General features: G+C 49.3%; 1 protein-coding gene across 2 annotated transcripts in view; it reads left to right on the top strand.

Annotated features, from left to right (window-relative positions):
* LOC108929734 (ephrin-B3-like) overlaps positions 1–13,538 on the top strand; it is a 48,190-nt gene extending 34,652 nt beyond the window's left edge. Inside the window, exons 3-5 of one of the 2 annotated variants that reach the window (XM_018744464.2) lie at positions 6,403–6,495; positions 8,343–8,414; positions 12,874–13,538. In XM_018744464.2, the coding sequence (XP_018599980.1) occupies positions 6,403–6,495; positions 8,343–8,414; positions 12,874–13,142 (434 nt within the window). In that variant the 3' untranslated portion in view covers positions 13,143–13,538. Of the gene's footprint in view, positions 1–6,402; positions 6,496–8,342; positions 8,415–9,505 lie in introns of both variants that reach the window. The other variant, XM_018744463.2, reaches the window with a different exon arrangement.
* Positions 13,539–20,055: the final 6,517 nt, after the last annotated feature.

Here is a 20,055-nt window from a genome sequence, read left to right as displayed (position 1 = left end):
GCCAGGCACTGTCTGCGTGAGACGTCCTGCTCACGCTCCTGTCTACCCCCACACCCAAGATGCAGGGGCATAACAGGTGGCTGCCCAGTGCCAGGTGGACTGACGGCAGGTACCACCCCCTCCTGCTTCCTCTCACCTCACAGCCTGAATCTCACCATGCGTCTCACCAGTATGATTACTGCCCTGTTAAACTCTATCACACCTTGTTTATCAAGCTTAAATTTTTGCTAATTTAATTTGTTAATTTGCCCTGCAGCGGACTTAACTCCTCTCCACGGTGGACCCTGCCTCATGCCTTAGGGTTCCCACGTGCAGCGTCTGGACGGGAGTCTGACACGGGCGCACGTTGCTGCTACGGCTGAACACGGACGAAAAGCAAAATGACCCCACGTGCAGAATGTATGAATAAGTGCACAGTGCAAACCGTAAAGTACCGGGTCGAGGTGAAACAATGAACGCGGGACAAAGAGACACACAGTGTATTTGCACAAAGGTGAAAAGTGAAACGTGAATCTGCGAGTATGGCTTGAACACGCAGAAGTGATGAAATACCGGACTGGAACGCTGGACCGGGACTGGAGAACAAGAGGCAGGAATAGACAGGACAGGGACTCGGGACTGGAACATAAAGACCTACGGAACAAACTGCGGAAACAGGGAACTACTGATCGCCAAGAGAGCACAATATACACCCCGATTAAGAATCCGTGATCTATCCTCCAGCACTTGCTCCTTTTATACCTCAGCAACTACCAGATTGTGAACAGGTTCATGGGTCTGGGCTAGCGGCGCTGAGTGGTGCCTCCTCTGGCCCGTAGGGGTATTATCCCTGTGGGTCGTGACCCTCTGAGAGGCTCCGGACCACCTCGGCCCTGCACTGGAGAAGCATTTATTACTAATGAAAGGATAATTTCTCCATACAGTCAGACATGTACGTAAAGTAAGTCCATTAAAGTATAATGGTGTTTCTCTTCACTGAACACGAACCTGCAATTTTTTGGCCGCAAATTCAGCTCTGTCCGACCAGAAGCGAACTTGTCGGACCCGTACCCTCAGAGGGGCGTACTATGATTGGTGGGGGACCAGCAATGCCGCTTAGTGACAGTCTACGGGGGAATCGAAGCAGCGCCGTGGGATTCGGGGGGATGACGTGCAGATGGGGAGGCGGACCAGTAACACAAAAAATTTCTGGTGGCGTGAGCAGAGACTGACTGGGTGTTGTAAAAGAGAGATGGAGGACTGTGATGACCTATTTCTGCAGGCTTCCATCTCGGTGACTGATATAACAGGGACAAGAGGGCCCACAGAGTCACCGCAGTAGCAGGCGCGCACGCCGCACGCACGCGCACTCTTTCACACACATACTCATTCCCTCATTCCCACAAACACACACAGATTTAATCTGTTGTCACCCATCAAATGTGTCATGTTCGGGCTAATACAGGCATCCTTTTCTCCAGAATGCTGACATGGTCACAGCAAGATTCACGCTGTTGTTTGGACTTTCCAAATTTTCTTTATTGAACACTGAATGTGTATGGGAATATGTTATTATTCGGGGAAACGGTCACTCGCAAAGTACTCTCTTTACTGTATTCATCGTGTGTAAGAACTTATTCTGATAAGCATAAAACGGTATCAGACCGTACTGAATCTTAAAAATTATTTAGCGGACAACTTTGTCCAAAAGGTGAGAGCGTGCAAACTCGACACAGACTGAGCCAGATCCAAAGCCAATTCCAACACACACCTGAATATTTTCGTATTCCTCGTCATACGTGCATGTTGACGGATATCATCCTAAACGCACAGCCCTCACGGACATTCGTTGAGACACATTTATAGATATAGTGAAACGCAACCTTTGTCCCGTATGGACTTGGGGACTCGCACTGTGAGTTTGACCCAGTTCGAAATGTGCCCTTCATAGACTGGCCTACATCTCCACTGTCCTGCTGTTGTGCAACACAACCTGGAACACACTGAAACGTTCCTTGAACATTTCCTCAGCTCTTCCCACTGTTGTAGTTTTTTCTTAATCAACAAAGTATTCCAGAGTCTCACTTTTCTTGACTCCGCAGATCTCTGTGTCCAGGATGGACCTTACTGACCTGTGTTCGGCATGTAGACGACTATACACATTGTGTCAAAGAGGTTCCCAATGTGTTTGTGTCCTAGAGCGCAAGTGCAGTGAAAATGTGTGAGTGTTGGTGAGAGTCGAGACACCAGCAGATCTTCTTTGTCTGGCTTTCATTAACCTTCGATCAGGCTGCTGTGGTTTTAAGACATTGGTGCGGAGGATAGCGCTGGAATCTCAAAGCACCTAAAGTGCGTTTGGACTTGGGTTTGATCCAGGCTCAGTCTGTACGGAGTTCCCACGTTCTTCTGGTCTTTATATGGGTCTCCTCTGCTCTGCGTTCTCCCACAGTCCAAAAATGTGTTTCAGGTGGATTGGTGACTAAATTGTCCTTAATGTGTGTGCATCCATGTGTGTGTGCATGTGTTACATTATTGTACTGTATGCATGAATTAACTATTGTACGGAGTTCAGTATAGTGTATGTCATAAGTCACCTTGGTTAAAGGTGTAAGTGTGTTCATCTGTATGATACCGGTGTATCGGGATGTAACGGTGCGTGGTACTGTGAGGCAGTATGGGATACGGTGCTGTGCTACAAAGCTACGTATTTCTGGGTTGCACTGTGTGTCATGATGTGGCACTGTGTGGTATTGTGTGGCGCTCTGTAGCAGCCCCTCACGTCCCGGGGCAGGAGTGCAGCTTGCTCCGCAAGACCCAGAGCTCCCCACGGACCGACTGTCGGATGCGAGGTTAGCGCAGTGCCGCCCCACCCAGAGACGGGGGTGATGGTAATGGAGGCCGATGGACCGACAGCGAACAACTGCAGAGAATTAAAATGTCATTGAGCTGCTCTGAAGCAGGGCGCTCTGGGAGGTGGAGAACACACACGGCTTGTCGAAGGCCAGCGGGCCGAGATGAGCCCCCCGTTTCTGTGTGTTTTTGTGTGTGTGTGCGTCTCTGCGCGGGTCTGCTGTCATCTCCTGCGACAGGAGCTCACCTGCACGGTGCCCAAACGCTCCTGCAGTGCTGCGAGGCCTCCTCGGTTACTTTTTCCTGCTCAAACAGAAGGCCAGAGGTAATGTGGCCGCCCTTAGAAGCGCATCATTACTGTAGAAATGCTCTGTGTGAAGCCAGACTTGGGGACACCGGTGGGAAGAGGTGCTCCTGCGAATAAAGTGTGCCCTCAGTGGGCAGCTTGCTGTGGGTAAGGAATGAGAGTGAAATGAGTTATTTTATCAAGTGGAATCAGTTCTGTACAAAGTGCCGCTGTTTGCATGGTTAAAGCACTGCAGGCTCATCATCACTCTCATCTTTACCGTGCTTCGGGGTGTTTATCTGTCCTGGTTCCGGTAGTGAAGGATGGTGGGTCCGAGGTTTGAAAATGCTCATTGTGGGCTGTAGCAGGAGTCTTGGTTTGTGGTGATCAGGAGGTTGTTAAGACTTTACATTTCACATACATTCAAGCAAGAATTTCATAGTACTTTGTACGCGGTACTTGTACTTTCGACAATAAACTTCGAACTTTGAACGTAACCCTTTCAGCACGCCAGACGTGGGTCAACACGCAGACTGCCCCGAGGGGCTATGGTGGCAAAGACCGAGGAGCACAAAAGGTTCCACAACTAGAAGCAGACATGACATTTGACCCCTGTATTAATCACATTGGACCAATCTTCATGTTCGAGCGTAATTAAACCAAGAGGCCGCTCAGAATAATCACTGCACTCAGGGTTTCAAGCGACGATGGCGGCCACAGGCTAACTGGGAGGACCGTCAGAGCATGCAGCACAACTGTCCCCTCCACGCGGTACTCGGTGCTGTCATAATTACAGCTGAGAGCCAAACGCCCACTTGTGTTAGCGAATAATACAGCACTCTGTGCACGGTATAAATGCATTACCAGAAAACATGTGAGCGCTGAATGAAAGCACAGTTCCGCCCTCGGCATCCAGGATTTACTGGCAGCGTAATCTCTCCTTTTTTTCCCCCCCTTTTAATCCACTCTCTTTGCTGGGCCTAATTTTCCTCTTTTTTTAAATCCTCCTTCTGGCCGATTAGAAATATTTAACCCGATTTGGAACGGGTTAACCCCTCTCTTGGACCGAGTGCCTCGTAGCCTGGGTTATTCGGGGTCAGATGCCCTCCCTTGTCCGCAGAGAGGTCCACATGGGGCACTCCGCGGGTTGTAGGGGTTCGCTGTAGCACCACGCGTGTTTCGGCAGCGCCGATTCTCGTCCCTGTAGACCTCCTTGCTCTCTGATTGAAGCTGACTCTAGTTTTATTTCATTAGTTAAGTTTTTCCACTTTGGGCGCCACGTTTCGCCTCTTGCTCGCAACTCCCTCGTCGTTATCCTCAAGTGTTCTACATCTCGCCATCACTGCTGATCATCGTCTCAATTACTCATCTCTCCTCAGCATCCTCTCTGTCATCCCGGCCCTCCCTGGGCTTGTGTCTCGCTTTCTCCGTGTCCCCGCCGTCCCTCTAAGGCTGTCTCCGTGTCCTCTCTTTTCCTCTTGTCCTCCTGGCTAGTTGCTGAAACACTGCTATGGCCAGACTTACCACTCGCTGGTATAATCTCCATTCCTCATAACCCACTTTTTTCTGTTTCTCATGGGTTTTCTGCTGCTCTTTTTTCTATCGGTTTTTTTGCCTACTGTATTTCTGTCCTTTCCTATCCCAGTGTCCTCTGTCCCCATCATCTCCCGTAGTCTCCTGTCTCAGTCATGTCAGCAGCAGCCTGTCACAGCCAATAAAAATCTCCCGTTTCTCGTCCACTCAAATGCTTCCTGGAGCCTTGCAAACCTGAACTAATGTCAGGAAATATGCCGGCATTTTTCTCTCCATCGCCATCGTCTCCCGTTCCGTACATTGCCCTCCGGCTGTGTCCCTTCACATTTCAGTTCATTTTCCGTTCCTCCTCTATCTCTCTTTTTCTGTCCCATTTCTTTTTTCTTCTTTCTCACGTCCTCTGTCTCATTTGAGAGGTAGAGAGGGAGAGAGAGGTGTGATAAGCTCGGCAGCCTTTTTCACACCTTCCTCCTTTCCTCCGAGAGTGCTGGAGACGTTACTTTGTAGCCCGAAGCACCAAACGGGAAGATTTCTTTTTTTTTTTAACTTCGATAAAGTCATACCCTTGAGATCGGGAATGGAAAGAAAGAGAAAGGATGTAAAATGAAAGAGGGAATTGAGATGAGGAATCTAGAGCGATGGACAGGTTGCGGAGAAGAGAATGTTATTTCAAACAATCGTTGTTTTTATGTTAAAAAATGCACTTTGGTTAAGTTTTGGCAAGACATTAAAGGCATTTCCAGTTTGTGCTCTGAAGCTGGATATTTTGCTGTATTAAAGTCAGTCTCAGTACCTGGTTCATTGATACAAGAGCAGGGACGGGAAGTGGCAGACCTTCAGAATTGCTGCGCTGCTTGTAGCCCGTAAAATGGTTTTATTTGTTCCTTTGAGCGGCAGTATTTAGTGATACAGCTTTCCCTTTTCCCAGAAGTCAGTGTAACCTAGTAAACACTGAGCTCGCTCTCTAAAAGGGCTGTGTTCGGTAGGTGTGGGGTCCAAGTTCATACTAACTCTTACTCTCATAATTGCAAATGGAGTAAAGTTATTAAATGTGTAAAATATGCATGAATTTTCTGCCTTGTCAGTTCAGCCAAGGGCTATCCTGAGTTAATATCCTCCAGGGCTCCATCATGGTAGTGCACCCTGGGGATACTCGGTGTTAGCACACAACATTTACTTTAACAAACGACTGCTCTCTGTTATTACTTGATGGTTTTTTTTTTTTGGATTGTTACCAAAGGGTCACCCTGTGCTTGTTCATGTCTCCGTAGCTTGAGAAGCTTAATTATTCCGGTCACACCTGTTTGAAATTTGTGCGTTTTTTTTCTGAGCTTTTGCCTCAGTTTAATCAGGGGGATTTTGTGTTTCATTTAGTGTATAAGCAACTTTATGGCCTTTCATTTTTCGTCATTAAACAGCTTTATGGGCTTTTTTTGCCTCAGCTCAGAAAGCACTTATGTGTCAAATTAATAAGGCCTGGTGTTAAACTTAAAGTTGCTACAGCGTAAGAAAGCTGCAGAGCAACATATCAAGGTTTGCCATTTGCCATTAGTTCTTAAAATACTGCATCACTTTACTTTGACGTAAAATAATCAGCGCACCTGTGCTGAGATATTAACGCATTACCACATTCTTCAAGTGTTTGACGTTTGAGCCTTATTGCATTTGTTAGCGGTGTGGGGAAAGGTGAGTGGACCCCAGCTTGCACTTCCTCAATAACTGGCACATCCATTTCCTCTCTCCCGTCTCCGTAGCAACGTCGGATGGAACGCGCCAAGGACTGGAGAGCATGAGGGGGGGCGTGTGCGCTACGCGAGGGATGAAGGTGGTCCTCAAAGTGGGCCAGAGTAAGTGTCCACGCCTTTCTTGGCATCCACTTTGCTGCCACGGTCCCCAGTTTACCTGTGGTCCAACAGTTTCCTACTTTATTAACACATGGGACCTTGCAGTCTTACCCAATTTAATTGTTAATGATCAGCTCAGCACATCGCTTGTCCAATTAAGACTCTTCTGGTCCAGGAGGCTTGGAAGCTGTTTTCGGTGCGCACCAAACGGCCCCTTTAGTGGCACTGTAATTTTCCCAGACACCTGCTCTCTCCATTGTCCATACATGAACAAACACACACCGAAGTGGCTCACGCACCTGCCTCCTCCATCATAGAGGAAGGATTCTGTGCGTTGTGGATTTGGACTTCCTCCAACACTTCTGGATTCCTTGCCGTTCGTTAGGCTCTGAAAACGGCATCATGGATGGATTAAAGGAGTTTAATGAACACTGTTGATGTAACTCCCTAAATCTTGGAAAAACATTGGTGAACAATGCAGTGGAGTAATACATATCAGCTTTTAAAAAGCATTATTAAATCACCCTGGAGCAATATTTCCTTTATGGGTATCCACACACTTATTCATGCACCCACAAAAGTATCTAAGTAAACACATACGTGAAGTCATCCACACTGTCACGCCCCCGGGAACAAGCAGAGCAGCAACACCTGCTGCTAATTGATAACGACCGGGATAAAAGGAGCTCCGTGACCGCGTCACGACGCGGATTTTTGCAAACGCCCTTGTGGGCTTGAAGTTTCAGCATCTTCGTCATGTTCCTCGTGTTCCTGGTTTCTGACCCTCCCCTGTTTGCCTCGACTACGGAGTTTTGCCTCGCCTGTGTTGTGACGTCTACGCCCAGAAGACCTCTGCCTGTCCTTGACCTCTGAGTTTGTCTTGTCCTACAAACGTTGACAAAGAATAAAACCAACCCGCAACTGGGTCCATACTTACATGTCTGTCTCCAGTCAGCTCGTCGCCATGACGCATACAAACACGTGTAGAATCTTGCACGATTAGACATACACAGTCTTGCATAGTCACACTCGCTGTCCTCCCTGCAGTCTCCGCTGTTCTGGAAGCTACATAGAGTACGTGGTCATACGGTCAGCCCAATGGCTTGGCCTTGCCGCAGTTCTCCCTTCCCACACCAGGGCCCATGGCAGCAAGAGTCCACTTACCTCCCTCATGCATTCGTTGCAGGCCCTCTCTCGCTGTGACGCCTCCGCTCACCTACTGCGACCCCTCGTGCTTTCTTTGTGGCCCCTGGTCCACTGTGATCCTTGCTCTTCTCCCTCCTGTCTGCTGTGCAGATGTCCGTTGCTCCACTGTTGCGGAGTGTCCTTTAGTGGCCTTGGTCTGTCTGCTCCCTTCATCTGGTTTTCCTCTTGGTGAGAGCTGTTAAGTAGGCCGAGGGTGAGAGGTCTGGTTTGTTTGTGTACAGATGAAACCACGAGACCCCGTAGCAATCTGTGAGGAGATCTGGGCACAGGGCCCATGTGCACATGCTGGCATGCAAACACAGCGCTTACAGCCCAGCCCAGCAACCCAGCAGCCCAGCACACAGACACGGACGGGGCTTATGGTCAAGCCCGAAACCCAGCAGACACAGCATTTAAAGTCAATCCTGAAACTGAGCAGACAGACAAAGCACTGAAAGCTGAGCCCGAAACCCAGTGCACAGCCAGAGCTATTACCAACTAGCCAGAAACCCAGTACACAGAGTGCTTACCAACCAATCTGGAACCCAACACAGACTTTAATATTACTTTCTGATTTGTGTGTGCGTTTCTCTGTATTTGTGTGCACACATGTCACTTGGGTGTCTTACACAACACTTTTTTTCTCCTAATTTGTCATTTCACAGGTCCTTATGGTTTGCCCCCCAAGCCAGTAAAACCGGACCAGAATTCAGGCCACCCCAACGCCAGGAACCCAGGTACTAGAGAAGGGAGGGGGGTATACGTGGGGAGGAGATGCGAAATCCCGGTGGCAGAGGGGTGGAGCAGGCAGGGAAAGTGACAGAAAAAAAGTTTGCAGCATAAAAGTCCACAGGGAACTTGCACATAGATTTTCACTAATAAATTCTTGCTACCCCCCTTTTCTGTTTGGAGCCTCCTGGAGGCAGTGCTGCAGGCTAAGAATATAGCCCCTTGTCATAGCCCTTGTCATAGCCCCTATGGGAGGTATGTGGGGAGAGCTCTAAGAGGCCTGGAGAGCCATTTCAAAGACTTATTATTGTCATTAGTTTGGTGCCATGGTTGTTGTTGGTCCTTGGAGAGGAAGGGGAGAAAGGGAGGGTGGGGAGAAGAAAGAAACTAATAATGAAAGGAGATAGTGGGGGCAAAAAGGGGAAAGGAGGTGAGAGGGAAGGGATACAACCAGGGCAGCATCTGCAAGGTGAGCAGAAGGAGAAGGCAAAGAGGGGCAGAGGAGGAGGAGGAGGAGGAGAACAGAAAGGAAGAAGAGGGAGAATGACAGAGCAGGGAAACACTGGAGGGAAGACTGAGAGAAGATGGCCCAAACTACATGAACAGAAGGAGGGACAGCAGCACAGACAGAGCAAGGGATGGCGGAGGAGAGGGAGCAGGAGAGGAATGCAGATGTGCCATGTTTGCGTTCTTCTCAATAAATAAAACACTGCGGGACAGAGAGACGAGGAGACATTGCTGTCGCTGTACTCTCTGGAACATGGAGAGCAGGGATGAGGAGATCAGAAGACAGGGATAGAGAGAAACAGAAAAGGGAGAACGTCTCATTCCTCTTCTGGCTGAATTAGATTACGCAATAATGCATGTTCATCTGCATGCACCTTCCAGAGGATAGAACAGCAGCGACCTTCCAAAGATTGTCGACGTTTTCATTCCTTATCCACCGCTTCACTCCTTTTATTGGCATTTTTTTGTTTAGTTGTGATTAGACACACTCAAAGGTGTATCAACAGCTCTCCTTCTGCGATCTGAGTCACACCAAAGGTCACGCATGGCTGGTACACCAAACAAGCGTCTCTCGCGCTCTCTCCATCTCTAGGTGTCACTGGGAACTCCACGTACACGCGAGGTGCCGGGGCAGGGGGTGAGAACGGGCCCCTGCCCTCCTCCAACGTGGCCCTGATTGCGGGTGCAGCTGGCGGCTCTGCCTTCCTGCTGCTGGTGACCGCAGTCATCTGTGTGGTATGCTACCGGCGTCGACACTCCAAACCCTCGGAGTCTCACATCCCACCTCTCTCGCTGTCCTCCCTGACCAGCCCCAAGCGGGGCGTTGGAGGTGCCAGTGGGAACAACAATGGCTCGGAGCCCAGTGACATCATCATTCCGCTGCGGACTTCCGACTCGGCGTACTGCCCGCACTACGAGAAGGTGAGCGGGGACTACGGCCACCCCGTCTACATCGTCCAGGAGATGCCCCCGCAGAGCCCCGCAAACATCTACTACAAAGTATGAGGTTGGGATGACACCACTAGATGACCCCTCCTGCGCCCCTTCTTGTCCCCCTCCCTGCTACACTCTGCCAGCCAGGCCCTTCAGGCCTTCCACTTAGCGTCCTTTCTCCAACCGCCCCCACGCACAGGGGGCCATGCTCTACTTCAGGGCCCTTGCCTTGTTGCTCTGCTACTTTTACCAGGCCCTGGAGGAGGAACCAGTAAGAAAACGTGATGGGAATCTTTCCGGAAGCCAGTTACCTCTGTGAGCACCTTCAAAAACTGTTCAGTCCTGCTCCAGGCCAACATCGGGACTCTGGCACTGCAACCCCTTAACACGAGAACCCTGCTAGCCAGCTCACGGCTGGTTGAGTGGTTTACTGAAGCTCCCTTTCAGTTGCTTGGGCTCTTGAATTCGACTCTGTCCTCCAACGATGGAAAAGGAACAGCGGGCCGCAGGTTGTGACTGCTTAGGCCAGAGATGGAGTAGTCCAGTGTTAGCAATCACATCATATGTATCGTGTTTATGCGCGTGCGTGTGTGAGTTTATAGCAGAGGCATCGTGCTAACAATCACTGCTGGTGCACAAACCATGAGTGTACAGTGGATGTGCATTACGTTGTATACGTGTGGGTGTGTGCTGTTGTGTATCTGCGTTGCTGTGTGTGCTTGTCTGTCAGTGTCTTTCTGCGTGTCTGTGTGTGAGAGTGTGTGTTGGTGTTAGTTTGAAAACCAAAAGTGAGCAAAAAATATCAAAAACCATGAGATTTTCTTTTTTTTTTTTTTTTTTTATTTCCACCAACAGTTAGAGATGATATATATTAACAAATATACCATAAATATTTTTTAGAATTTTTTTTCTATCCTTATTTTTTCCACCGTTAGGCACAGTTTCTGTGTGCTTTTGTATCTTTATGGTTTGAGATTTAGCCGGAGATTGCCCTAGTTCCTGTTCCTCTGTTGTCGTAATTTAATTTAATCTTTGTTTCTCTGTCGAATGGCGATTCTTTTCCCTATCATCACATCCCCCGCTTCCCCCCCACCCCCCCAGTTCCCTCCCTCGAGTCCCTTTTCCCATGTATATTTTTATAGCTCCTTGTACAATGCTGTAGTTTTGAAATTTAAGCTTGTTTGTGGAGGTGCTGAGTTAGAACACACTAAAAAAGTTTTAAAAGAATAAACGTTTTTGCAAAAAAAAGAAGACTGAATTTGGAGCAAGAGGGGGTTCAATGATAGTAAAGACGGCATCTTGCGGGAGAAGTGGACAAGCATCAATCAGTTCACGAAAACAGAGTAACTGCCACGCTGAAAGCGAGGGGAAATATTTCCTCAAAAGAAAGCAAAGTGGATGACTGATAAAGAAAGAATTACGAGCAAATCCACATAACGATGGGAAATCAGAGAATGGATGTAGGAGCTGTTCGGCAGCCTGCAGAACGGCTCAGGACGGAACCCAGGACACGAGAACATATGGACTCATAATGGAGTGGGTGTCTATGAAGGAAGAGGAGATCCAGTGTCCCAGACACATGGCTCTGGGTATCGGTCACATCGCCCTGATCTCACTCGTTTCTGCCAGTTTTCTCTCCATTGCTAGGAGGGAAATGGCTACAGCCTTCCATCTCTCAATCCACTCACCATACGTCTTTCACATGTGGGCACACGCATTAACGCTCTGTTCCCCACCAACCACGGCCTGTTCTGTGACTGGTTTATTATCGAAAACAGGCAAGGTGGAGGAAAAGTAACAAAACGAAATACACAAAGTGGTTTTTCGTTAGTCTTTATCTGGTCATTGTGTCCTGTTGTCTCGTTTTTGGTTTTCGCTGTATTGTTTTTGCTGGAGGGTTTCAGACAACTTCACGTCTCCTCAAATGCCAGAACATGGAGCTGAAAGAGAGGTGTTCCGTGGTGTGTGAAATCACAGACTGATGTGAGAGGAGGTACCAAAGCCTTTTCCCGACACCGTGGACACGTGGAAGGGCACGGCTGTGGCCGTAGCTAAGGGAAAATGTGTAGATCTGCAGTGACTGAAGTCGGAAAGACTCTTCTCATAATGCTGGACTCGCTGTGTTCCTCTGTATGTGTGTGTGTGTGTGTGAGTGAGTGAGAGAGAGACATACAAGCAGTATAGCACGGGGTTTACAGAGAGAAAACACAAACAGCAGAGCCCTCAGAGACACGGAAAACAGAACAGAAAGGATTGTTAGACATCATAAGCACACAGAAAACAGCACATGTGCTACATGCAGCTCAAATACACAACACACGTTGTACTTTAAACCAGCAACAAAACGCTGCAAGGTACGTCGATTGCAGTGATATACATGTACCTCGCACATACAAATCATAGAGGGATACTGAGCAAAGCGCGCGAGGCACACGCTGACTCCTCAGACACAGGCCACCATACACACAGCACACAATCTGTATGGACGGGACGTCAGGATCACCGCACTCCCACACAGACACCCATTAGCGCTCTGCCAGTTTTTTGGCTTACAGCAGTATTTCCGCAGCGATGGCAGACATACCGAAAGTGAGCTGTCGAAAATTACACTCTGCGCAAACAGAGGTGTGTCATCTGCCAGTTGTGACACCTGGGATGACTTGGATAGAAATGCAAGCTGCACCATGACATAGCAAAGCTACCAGTCGCAAGGAGCCGAGGACTGTTCGGCAAAGACTTATTTCGTGTTACCGAGAGCCTTCGACTCTGCTTTGACGCACACAAACATTCATCGCCCGCGCTGAAGAGGTCCCGCTTCGGTTGACCCAATCAGAATTTTTCCCCACAGCTCTTAATCGCATATGAACTTGTTGCAAATATCCAGTTGTTCTTTCTGAACAGTTTTGCCTCTGGAAATGTAATCGTTTTTAACGTTTCCTTGTTATAATTTAAAGAATCGGGTAGCGTTTCGTTTGCGAGTGGTGTTAACGGGGAGTTTTTCTTGAATTACCGTGTCTTTTTTGTTAGGCCACCTTTTGCTTCGCTCCTGGTCCGGGTGTTTGCAGGTGAGGTCAACGAACGTGTTGAGCGGATGTCGGCGCGCATACAGGAAGAACTTTTGCGGGATGTTTCTTGTCTCCGTGTGTCTGCGAGCACTCCTTCCATCCATCCAACACATCACACTTGCGCAGGAACGACGTCATCGCTCTGCGACGCTGCCTTCGGATCGTGACTTACTTGACAACATGTTCAAATGTCAGACAGGCCTCGGACGTCATTGGTCCGAAACGCTTTAATACCGACGGCTGTTGGACTCCAGCGAAGCCATTTCCGAACCCAAAAAACGTTGGAGGTTAAAAGGTTGTCTACAGCTGTGCTTTTTGCTGTTTTTCATGGACACCTCTGCTTGAAGAGACCATTTCCAGATCCACACACCTCTCCTTCATCTTCTCTTGTTTTTTTCCATGCCTCTGTGACATTATCCAACACCTGAGAGAAGAGGTTGTGTGTGTCTCCAGTGCGCTGTGCAGGGAGGCTTTATAGGACGCTTGTGTAAGAGGCCTCCTCTGTGTACATGTAACCCCCCATTCTTATTCCTCCTCCCCTGTCGACTTACCCTCCCCTTTGGAAAGGAAGGAGAATAAACTAGTACATTCCTGCTTTGGAAATATGTTGACATAAAAAAATTTAAGCACCACAAATGGATCTTCTTGTGTCTCTTTGCATGTTGTGTCGGTTGGGGGTTGATAGACTACACCCTTGCGCTCATGTATGGTGTGTGGTATTTGGTTGTGCGCGGTGGTCCTTGACAGCTGTAAAGGGCATCATTGACTTGTTATTTTTAAGTTGAGCTTTCTCAGCAAAGATTGCTGAAGACTGGCGCCCGCCGAATTCACCCCTGGACACTGACGATACCTAATGAATGCACCTTTTTTTTTTCTCTTTTATCTGCTGGCCATCTTCTGTCTACTGTCTACTATTGTTAGTGTTGAGTGTTGCTAAGCGACAAGAGGAGGGTGACATCACTGCCTGTTGAGCTGTATGACACCTCTCTCTCGCTCCCCATGGACATTGTGTCTGCATCCTATGCCACTCATTAACAGCCGATAGCTTCCATTCTGTCACACTCAAATTCACTTTCAAAATCAAATTTCGAACGGGTTTGGGAAAAGTCGCAATAAAGAAAACCAACCGTTCATGAGTTCATGTGACGGTTACAGAAGTATTAAAACCATGACCATCAAAAGAGAGATAACGACCGTAGTATTAATTTTGTTTTGTGCTTCAGAGGCCCTTTCAGCATTGTGCTTTGTTCTGTACCACGCCTTTCTGTCCCAAGCGGAGCCGAAACTCGACCATGTGTGGCCTGTGTCTCCAGCCCTTACTACTTTAATCCACTCGCTCGCTACAGTCACAGTACGGTGCATCTAAGTGACACCGTCCTGTTATCAGAACTGCGTGAACACCTATGAATACGTCAACAGGTTTGTAGGCCGCCGGATCTGATCAGTGTTTCATTCATTCATAACACTTTGTTTCCAGTCTGAGGTTCATGTCGCTGCCTGAGGGAATGCTAGTGCCGGAAAAAGGAACACAAACTGAGGTTATTATAATAGTATGTTATTATGACATTAGACTCTTCAGTGGTAATTAGTGTCTAGGAAGTCATTTCTGTGGGAAGAAGATAGTGCACTTATACTGAAGTCAGAAGAATGGTCACCTGAAAGTTTCTGACCAGAAACATTTGGGCATAGCTGGTGTGAAAAACTTTTTTCCCCCATTTCAAACAGATTGTCTATGTATAATTTTTGAACAAATATCAAAAACGAGGGGGGTGCGGTGGCACAGTGGGTTGGACCACAGTCCTGCTCTCCGGTGGGTCTGGGGTTCGAGTCCCCCTTAGGGTGCCTTGTGACGGACTGGCGTCCCGTCCTGGGTGTGTCCCCTCCCCCTCCGGCCTTATGCCCTGTGTTGCCAGGTAGGCTCCGGTTCCCCGCGACCCCGTATGGGACAAGTGGCTCTGAAGGTGTGTGTATCAAAAATGAATGACCCCTTTGAATTTTCTTCCGAAGTCTCGTTTAAAATAGCAAACTCGCTACAATTCCGGACTAACGATAGAAAGCGGGTTTTCTCGTTGGTAAATTACGAGCGGCAGCTCAGCGGAACATGGAAGTACATTTCTGGCGTGGAGGAATGACACACTGCCGCAGTGTCTAGTTGGTGTAGTGTATCTGCGGTTTCAGACACCTTCATAATGGAGGTCATTCGCAGAATATGTGTGAAATTGTTGAGCTCTGAGCTTCTGAAAACCTCTATTATTAAAGCATTTGAACATAGGTCTGCGGTGAGAGTATGAGACGTACTGAAAACAGTTAACAGAAATGGGAGCTATTAGGTGGTGTTGACAAAACCGGCCTCTGAGCATCCCAGGCCCAAACACACTAGACAGAGAATGAATATATGGGAGGGGGGGGAGAAAGCACCCCAACAGCATGCTTTCTCTTTTTCATACACACACATATACAGGTATATTCTTTCTCCGTGTAGCGTGTTTGGAGCCTGCGATGCTCGGAGGCCGGTTTTATCCCCTGCAGTTCGTTGCCGCTGCTGTGTTTCGCCCGGCTGGAGCCGACGCCACGAGAGACGGGCAGAGTTCCGGCTCGCTCCTGGTGTTTATGTTTGCCTGCTTTGCTCCAGGCGGTGTACGTTAATTGCAGCAGATTGACTTTTTAATATTCCTGCATGGAATTCGGGCGTCTCTTGTTGCAAAACCGGCTTCGTTTTTTAAACCGAGACAGCTTGTGATACGCGCTTACTCACGCAGGCACGGTCCTGCAGGTCACCAGACGAGATTTCCGATCTTGTTTTAATTACTCTCTGAGTGCCGGCGGCTTTCTTTGAGCCTCTGGTTAAATCACCAGCACCGCAGCTGCAGAAGACCCTTTGTCCCCATGACAGCAAACTTCCAGGAATCGTCAGCAATGTGTTATATATCACTTACATATAAGCAACTGTGGCCAGTATCGCTTTTTCACACAGGCTTCAAACAGTCCTCACCCATTTGCCTGCATTCGAGTTGGACTTTGCTTAACGTTCTTGTGAGGGCTTCGCTGCCGACGATGTGGATAAAGTTGTCCCGGGTACGGAGCTCAGCGCCGCTGAACGTACGGGCGCCGGCTCGTACAGGATGCCGGCAGCGGCGAGTCGAAGCTCCGGGTCTTTCTCTCCATTAAAGGCCACAGTGTCGCTCGGGTCACCTGGCAGAAAAACACTCAACTGTAAAAAATGGCTTCCAGAATCGGCAAGCCCCTCTCGGCGCCGACCCCTTTCCCCGTCGCAAAAGCAGTAGAAGTGAATGAATGAGTGCGCTTCCTCGCCCCCTCCTCACAGCGACCCCCACTGCTTTATTGTGGCAGCTGCAACCTTTGCCCTCTGTGCTTGTGGAATGTGCGTGAGGGAGAAGGGCTCTGGAGGGGCAGAGGAGGTCGGGTTAGGGGGTCTTTTTCCCCCGAAACAACAAAAGCTGTCACACCAACAATGGAGACAGGGAGAAGAATGTGACCAGAGAGGCAGTGAGCCGTGCGAGCGGGCACGGGGCGGGGGAGGCAGGGCAGGAAGGAGCTCACGGCCACTATTAGTCTGGCACACGATGTTTCGGACCCGCTCGGTACCCAGCGCTGCTTGCGTCGCGGGCCCTCGGCAGCCAAAGCGAGCGAGGCTCTGCGGTGGGGCCATTAGGTAGCGTGTTGTAATAAATCATGGCCGGACGCCATGTGACAGTGGCAGCGTGAGACCAACGGGAGCAAACTGCTGACTCCAGAGGGAACGGGACAGAGCCCTTGCTCCCCGTCCACTGTAACCACGGAGACAAAGGTCTCGCTTTCTCCATTCCAGGGTGTGTGTGTGTGTGTGGGGAGGATTGTCCTCTTTCAAAGATGAGCACGCACACATACGCACGCCGACACACACCCTCCCGAAGGCCTACCAGCTGCGCCGCCTGCTTCTCGTCAACAGCCGAGGGTGCCGCGCTGTCCGCCGAGCAGCCGCAGCACGCAGCCGCAGCCCTGGCCTGCTGGGAGCGAAGCGTCCCAGTGACGCGCCCCAGTGCGCAACGCAGCCGACCGCACGGGGACACTTCAGACGCTCTCCTCCGTGTGTTTCTGCTGCCTCTGTTTTTATTTCTGTTCAGCGCAAAACAGGTGGCCTTTAAATTACCAGCCCTCCCTCCCTCCCTCCCTCCCTCTGTCTGTCTTTGGGCACCTAACAATAGGTGAAGGACACTTGGTTTCTCATACTTTTCACAGTCGTCCGCCTCCCCCTCCCACTTTGTTCGCATGCACAACAGCTGCTGAGCTCTTTGGGGACAAAATGATGCATATACTAAGCTACACCCCCCAGCATGTCTATTGCTCCTTTATCTCTCCATCTCTCCTTCTTTTCAGTCGAAGTGACCATAGCTGCCCCACGAGGTGCCGTGAAACCGCTCCTTTCTTCTCTCTCCCTGCCCCGAAACCAAACGAAAGCTGTGCTTCCTGTCCTCCGCTCGTGCACAGACTCCGTCTCCCCTCGCCCGCGCTGACAAGCGAACTCGTAAAGGATGCAGACTCGCCGTCGTCTCGGACGGGAGTTCCTGCTGCGCGTGTTTATGCACAATCTGTGCGCCAGTCAAACACAACCTCGCGCAAGCACGGTGAGCGCCGGGCAGTAACATCGCTTGAAATTTCTTGGAATATATCAGGATTTATCCCTCAGTGTCGCTGGCAAGGCTCGCTCTCAAAATTCCCCCATCTCGCTGACCGAGGCCAAACTTAAAACTTCTCGGCAGTGCAAAGATACTGGTTTTTAAATCATAGTTCCCATGGTGACAAGCGTGACCCCCCCCCCCCATGCTCGCAAACCCACTTTGTCACACAGATTATGCACACCGTCATGGCGGTTACCGGCAGTACAGCAGGGGGTCAACATTCATTTCCCCAGCAGCCCCCCTAAATCCGCCCTGGCCTATGTAGATGTGACCTCGTGACCCTGCTGTCACACACAGAGTCCATCTGCCACAGAGAGGCGCCGAGGGAGGGACAGAGGCCCTGCCACATCAGATCGCTGACGGGACATTAGCAAAGCGTCCTTCTATTGCTTCCTTGGTCCCCCGCAAATCTGATCTTCACTTTTCTTTTATTCCCCACTCCCCGCTCGCTATCCGGCTCTGTTCCCTAAGTTTGGGTGGGGTGGCAGCATCCGCCAAACCAGCTAATTTCTGCTTCTTGTCGCTAAGGAAGCTGAGCTGGAAAGCCTTGCTGTGCCAGCGATACGTTTCGAGGGAGCGAAGAGCCTTTCTCTCAGCGGCAGCGGAGCAGCTGTTAAAGTATCTGGCAAAGTGTTAGAGCGTTAAACCTGCGCAACTGATCCGGGTTTGCGTTCATCCCCGCTGCAGTTCATCTGCTTTCGGGCTGAATGTACTTTTTTTGTTTTTTTTTGTTTTTTTTTGTTTTTTTTTTTTTACCACTAGCACCGTGTGCCATTACCACACGTGTGAAAATGCAGTGTGATTCAGGGACGGGAGAAGGCCGAGTGCTGGAACTGTACCTGCCAATGAATCCAAAGGACACCAGTGACAGAGGATAAGTTAACTTATCAGGGTCCACTTATTTTAAATAGATATGTGAGCAAAAGATCCAATTGCACTACTTCCTTTAACGCTGGTAAAACTGCTTTTTCTGCTGAATGTCTTTCGTGAGGAATCGATCTCATCATGTAGCTCGCAGCGAGTTACATCAGCAGCGAGCCTAAACTTATGATGTTCACTTTGACACGCGCACATTCGTGCACAATTTTAATAAAAGAATATTCTGCAGATTCTCAAAGGTCGCGAACCCCTGACGTTGTGTGGCTTGATTTCACGTGCAAAGGACAGAACCCCGAGAGCGTACGTTTGTGTTTATTTTTTGCATTTACATTTATTCATTCAGCAGATGCTTTTCTCCAAAGCAACATGCATTTTGTAATTTGTAAATAAACTGCTTAGCAACTATCGTTATTTTCCATTCATCGGCCCATAACTGGGCGGGTCAGCAGGACAAGGACAAGGATGTGTGCTTTAACGTGTGGGAGACAGCAAGATGGCTGAGAGCGAGAGAGCGAGAGAGAGGGAGAGGGAGAGAGAGAGAGAGAGAGAGAGATTAACCTGCACCAACTACATAGTTTCATACCAGGCATTATACTCTACCTCCCAACCATGACCCCCTTGTTTCCCTAATCCCTCCCCCACCCCCTCCCAGTAACATCCCCTTTGCCCCCCGCAGCGCGCTGCGTGAACTGCGTGCCGGCAATGGGGGCACCTCCTGGCTGGGCGTTGCTCCAGCATGTCCTCTCCCCGGAGCGGTCTGCCAGTCTATCAGTCAGGGGCTCCCTGCAGGGTGGACCCAGGGACGCTATTGCAGCAAGGGGTGCACAGTAATGAGGGCTTTAGTGCCAAATGCAAACCCCTGCCAGGGCCCCCTACCCCTCAATTCTGGGCTCTGTCCTTTTGATGAGTGAACCTAAAACTGATTTTTTCCTTCACACAGTTTACTTATACTGCATAGCGTTGAATAAGCACCATTATGGTGCCTGATTTCCAGTGTCAATAAAAAAAAAAAACATTTAACATCTGTAATAACCAATAGTATCAGTGCATAATAGAGACAAGTAAGTGGTTGCAATGTGGTTTTTCTAGCGGCTTGTTACTATTATTTATTAATTTAGCTGCAAACTGGGGATTGTATACTATGTAAGGGACTTGAAATGATTTATCCATTTCTACAGCAGGATTCGCACCTGGGTCTTTCGACTGCGAAGCACAGCCGGCTCCTAGGTGTAGCAGTGCATTATGGTAACTGGACCAGGGTAGCCAATGTTTTTTAAGTGCAGTGTGGCGTCTGGCCTTTGGTACAGTGACTGTCCTCTTACTTATCAGTGCAGCAGCACTGGCCCTGACCTCTGACCTCTGACATATAGACCTCTTTGCCAGGCACAGGGGGCCCCTCATCCCGCTTATGTTAAGCTGGTTATCTGCTGTCCCTCCTCCACCCTCCACTGGTCTATCCCACCTAACGCCACAGCAGCTGAGACGCACAATAACTGGGGCCTTTCGTCGACATATCCATTTAATTAACTACCAGATGAATTATTTATTATGGGCCGCAGGGCTGGAGATAATTATAACGATCAGGA

The sequence above is a fragment of the Scleropages formosus genome, chromosome 13 (genome assembly GCF_900964775.1).
Source record: "Scleropages formosus chromosome 13, fSclFor1.1, whole genome shotgun sequence".
Lineage (NCBI taxonomy): Eukaryota > Metazoa > Chordata > Actinopteri > Osteoglossiformes > Osteoglossidae > Scleropages > Scleropages formosus.
The sequence above is the reverse complement of the archived record's forward strand: the minus strand, read 5'-3'. Positions and strand labels throughout refer to the sequence as shown.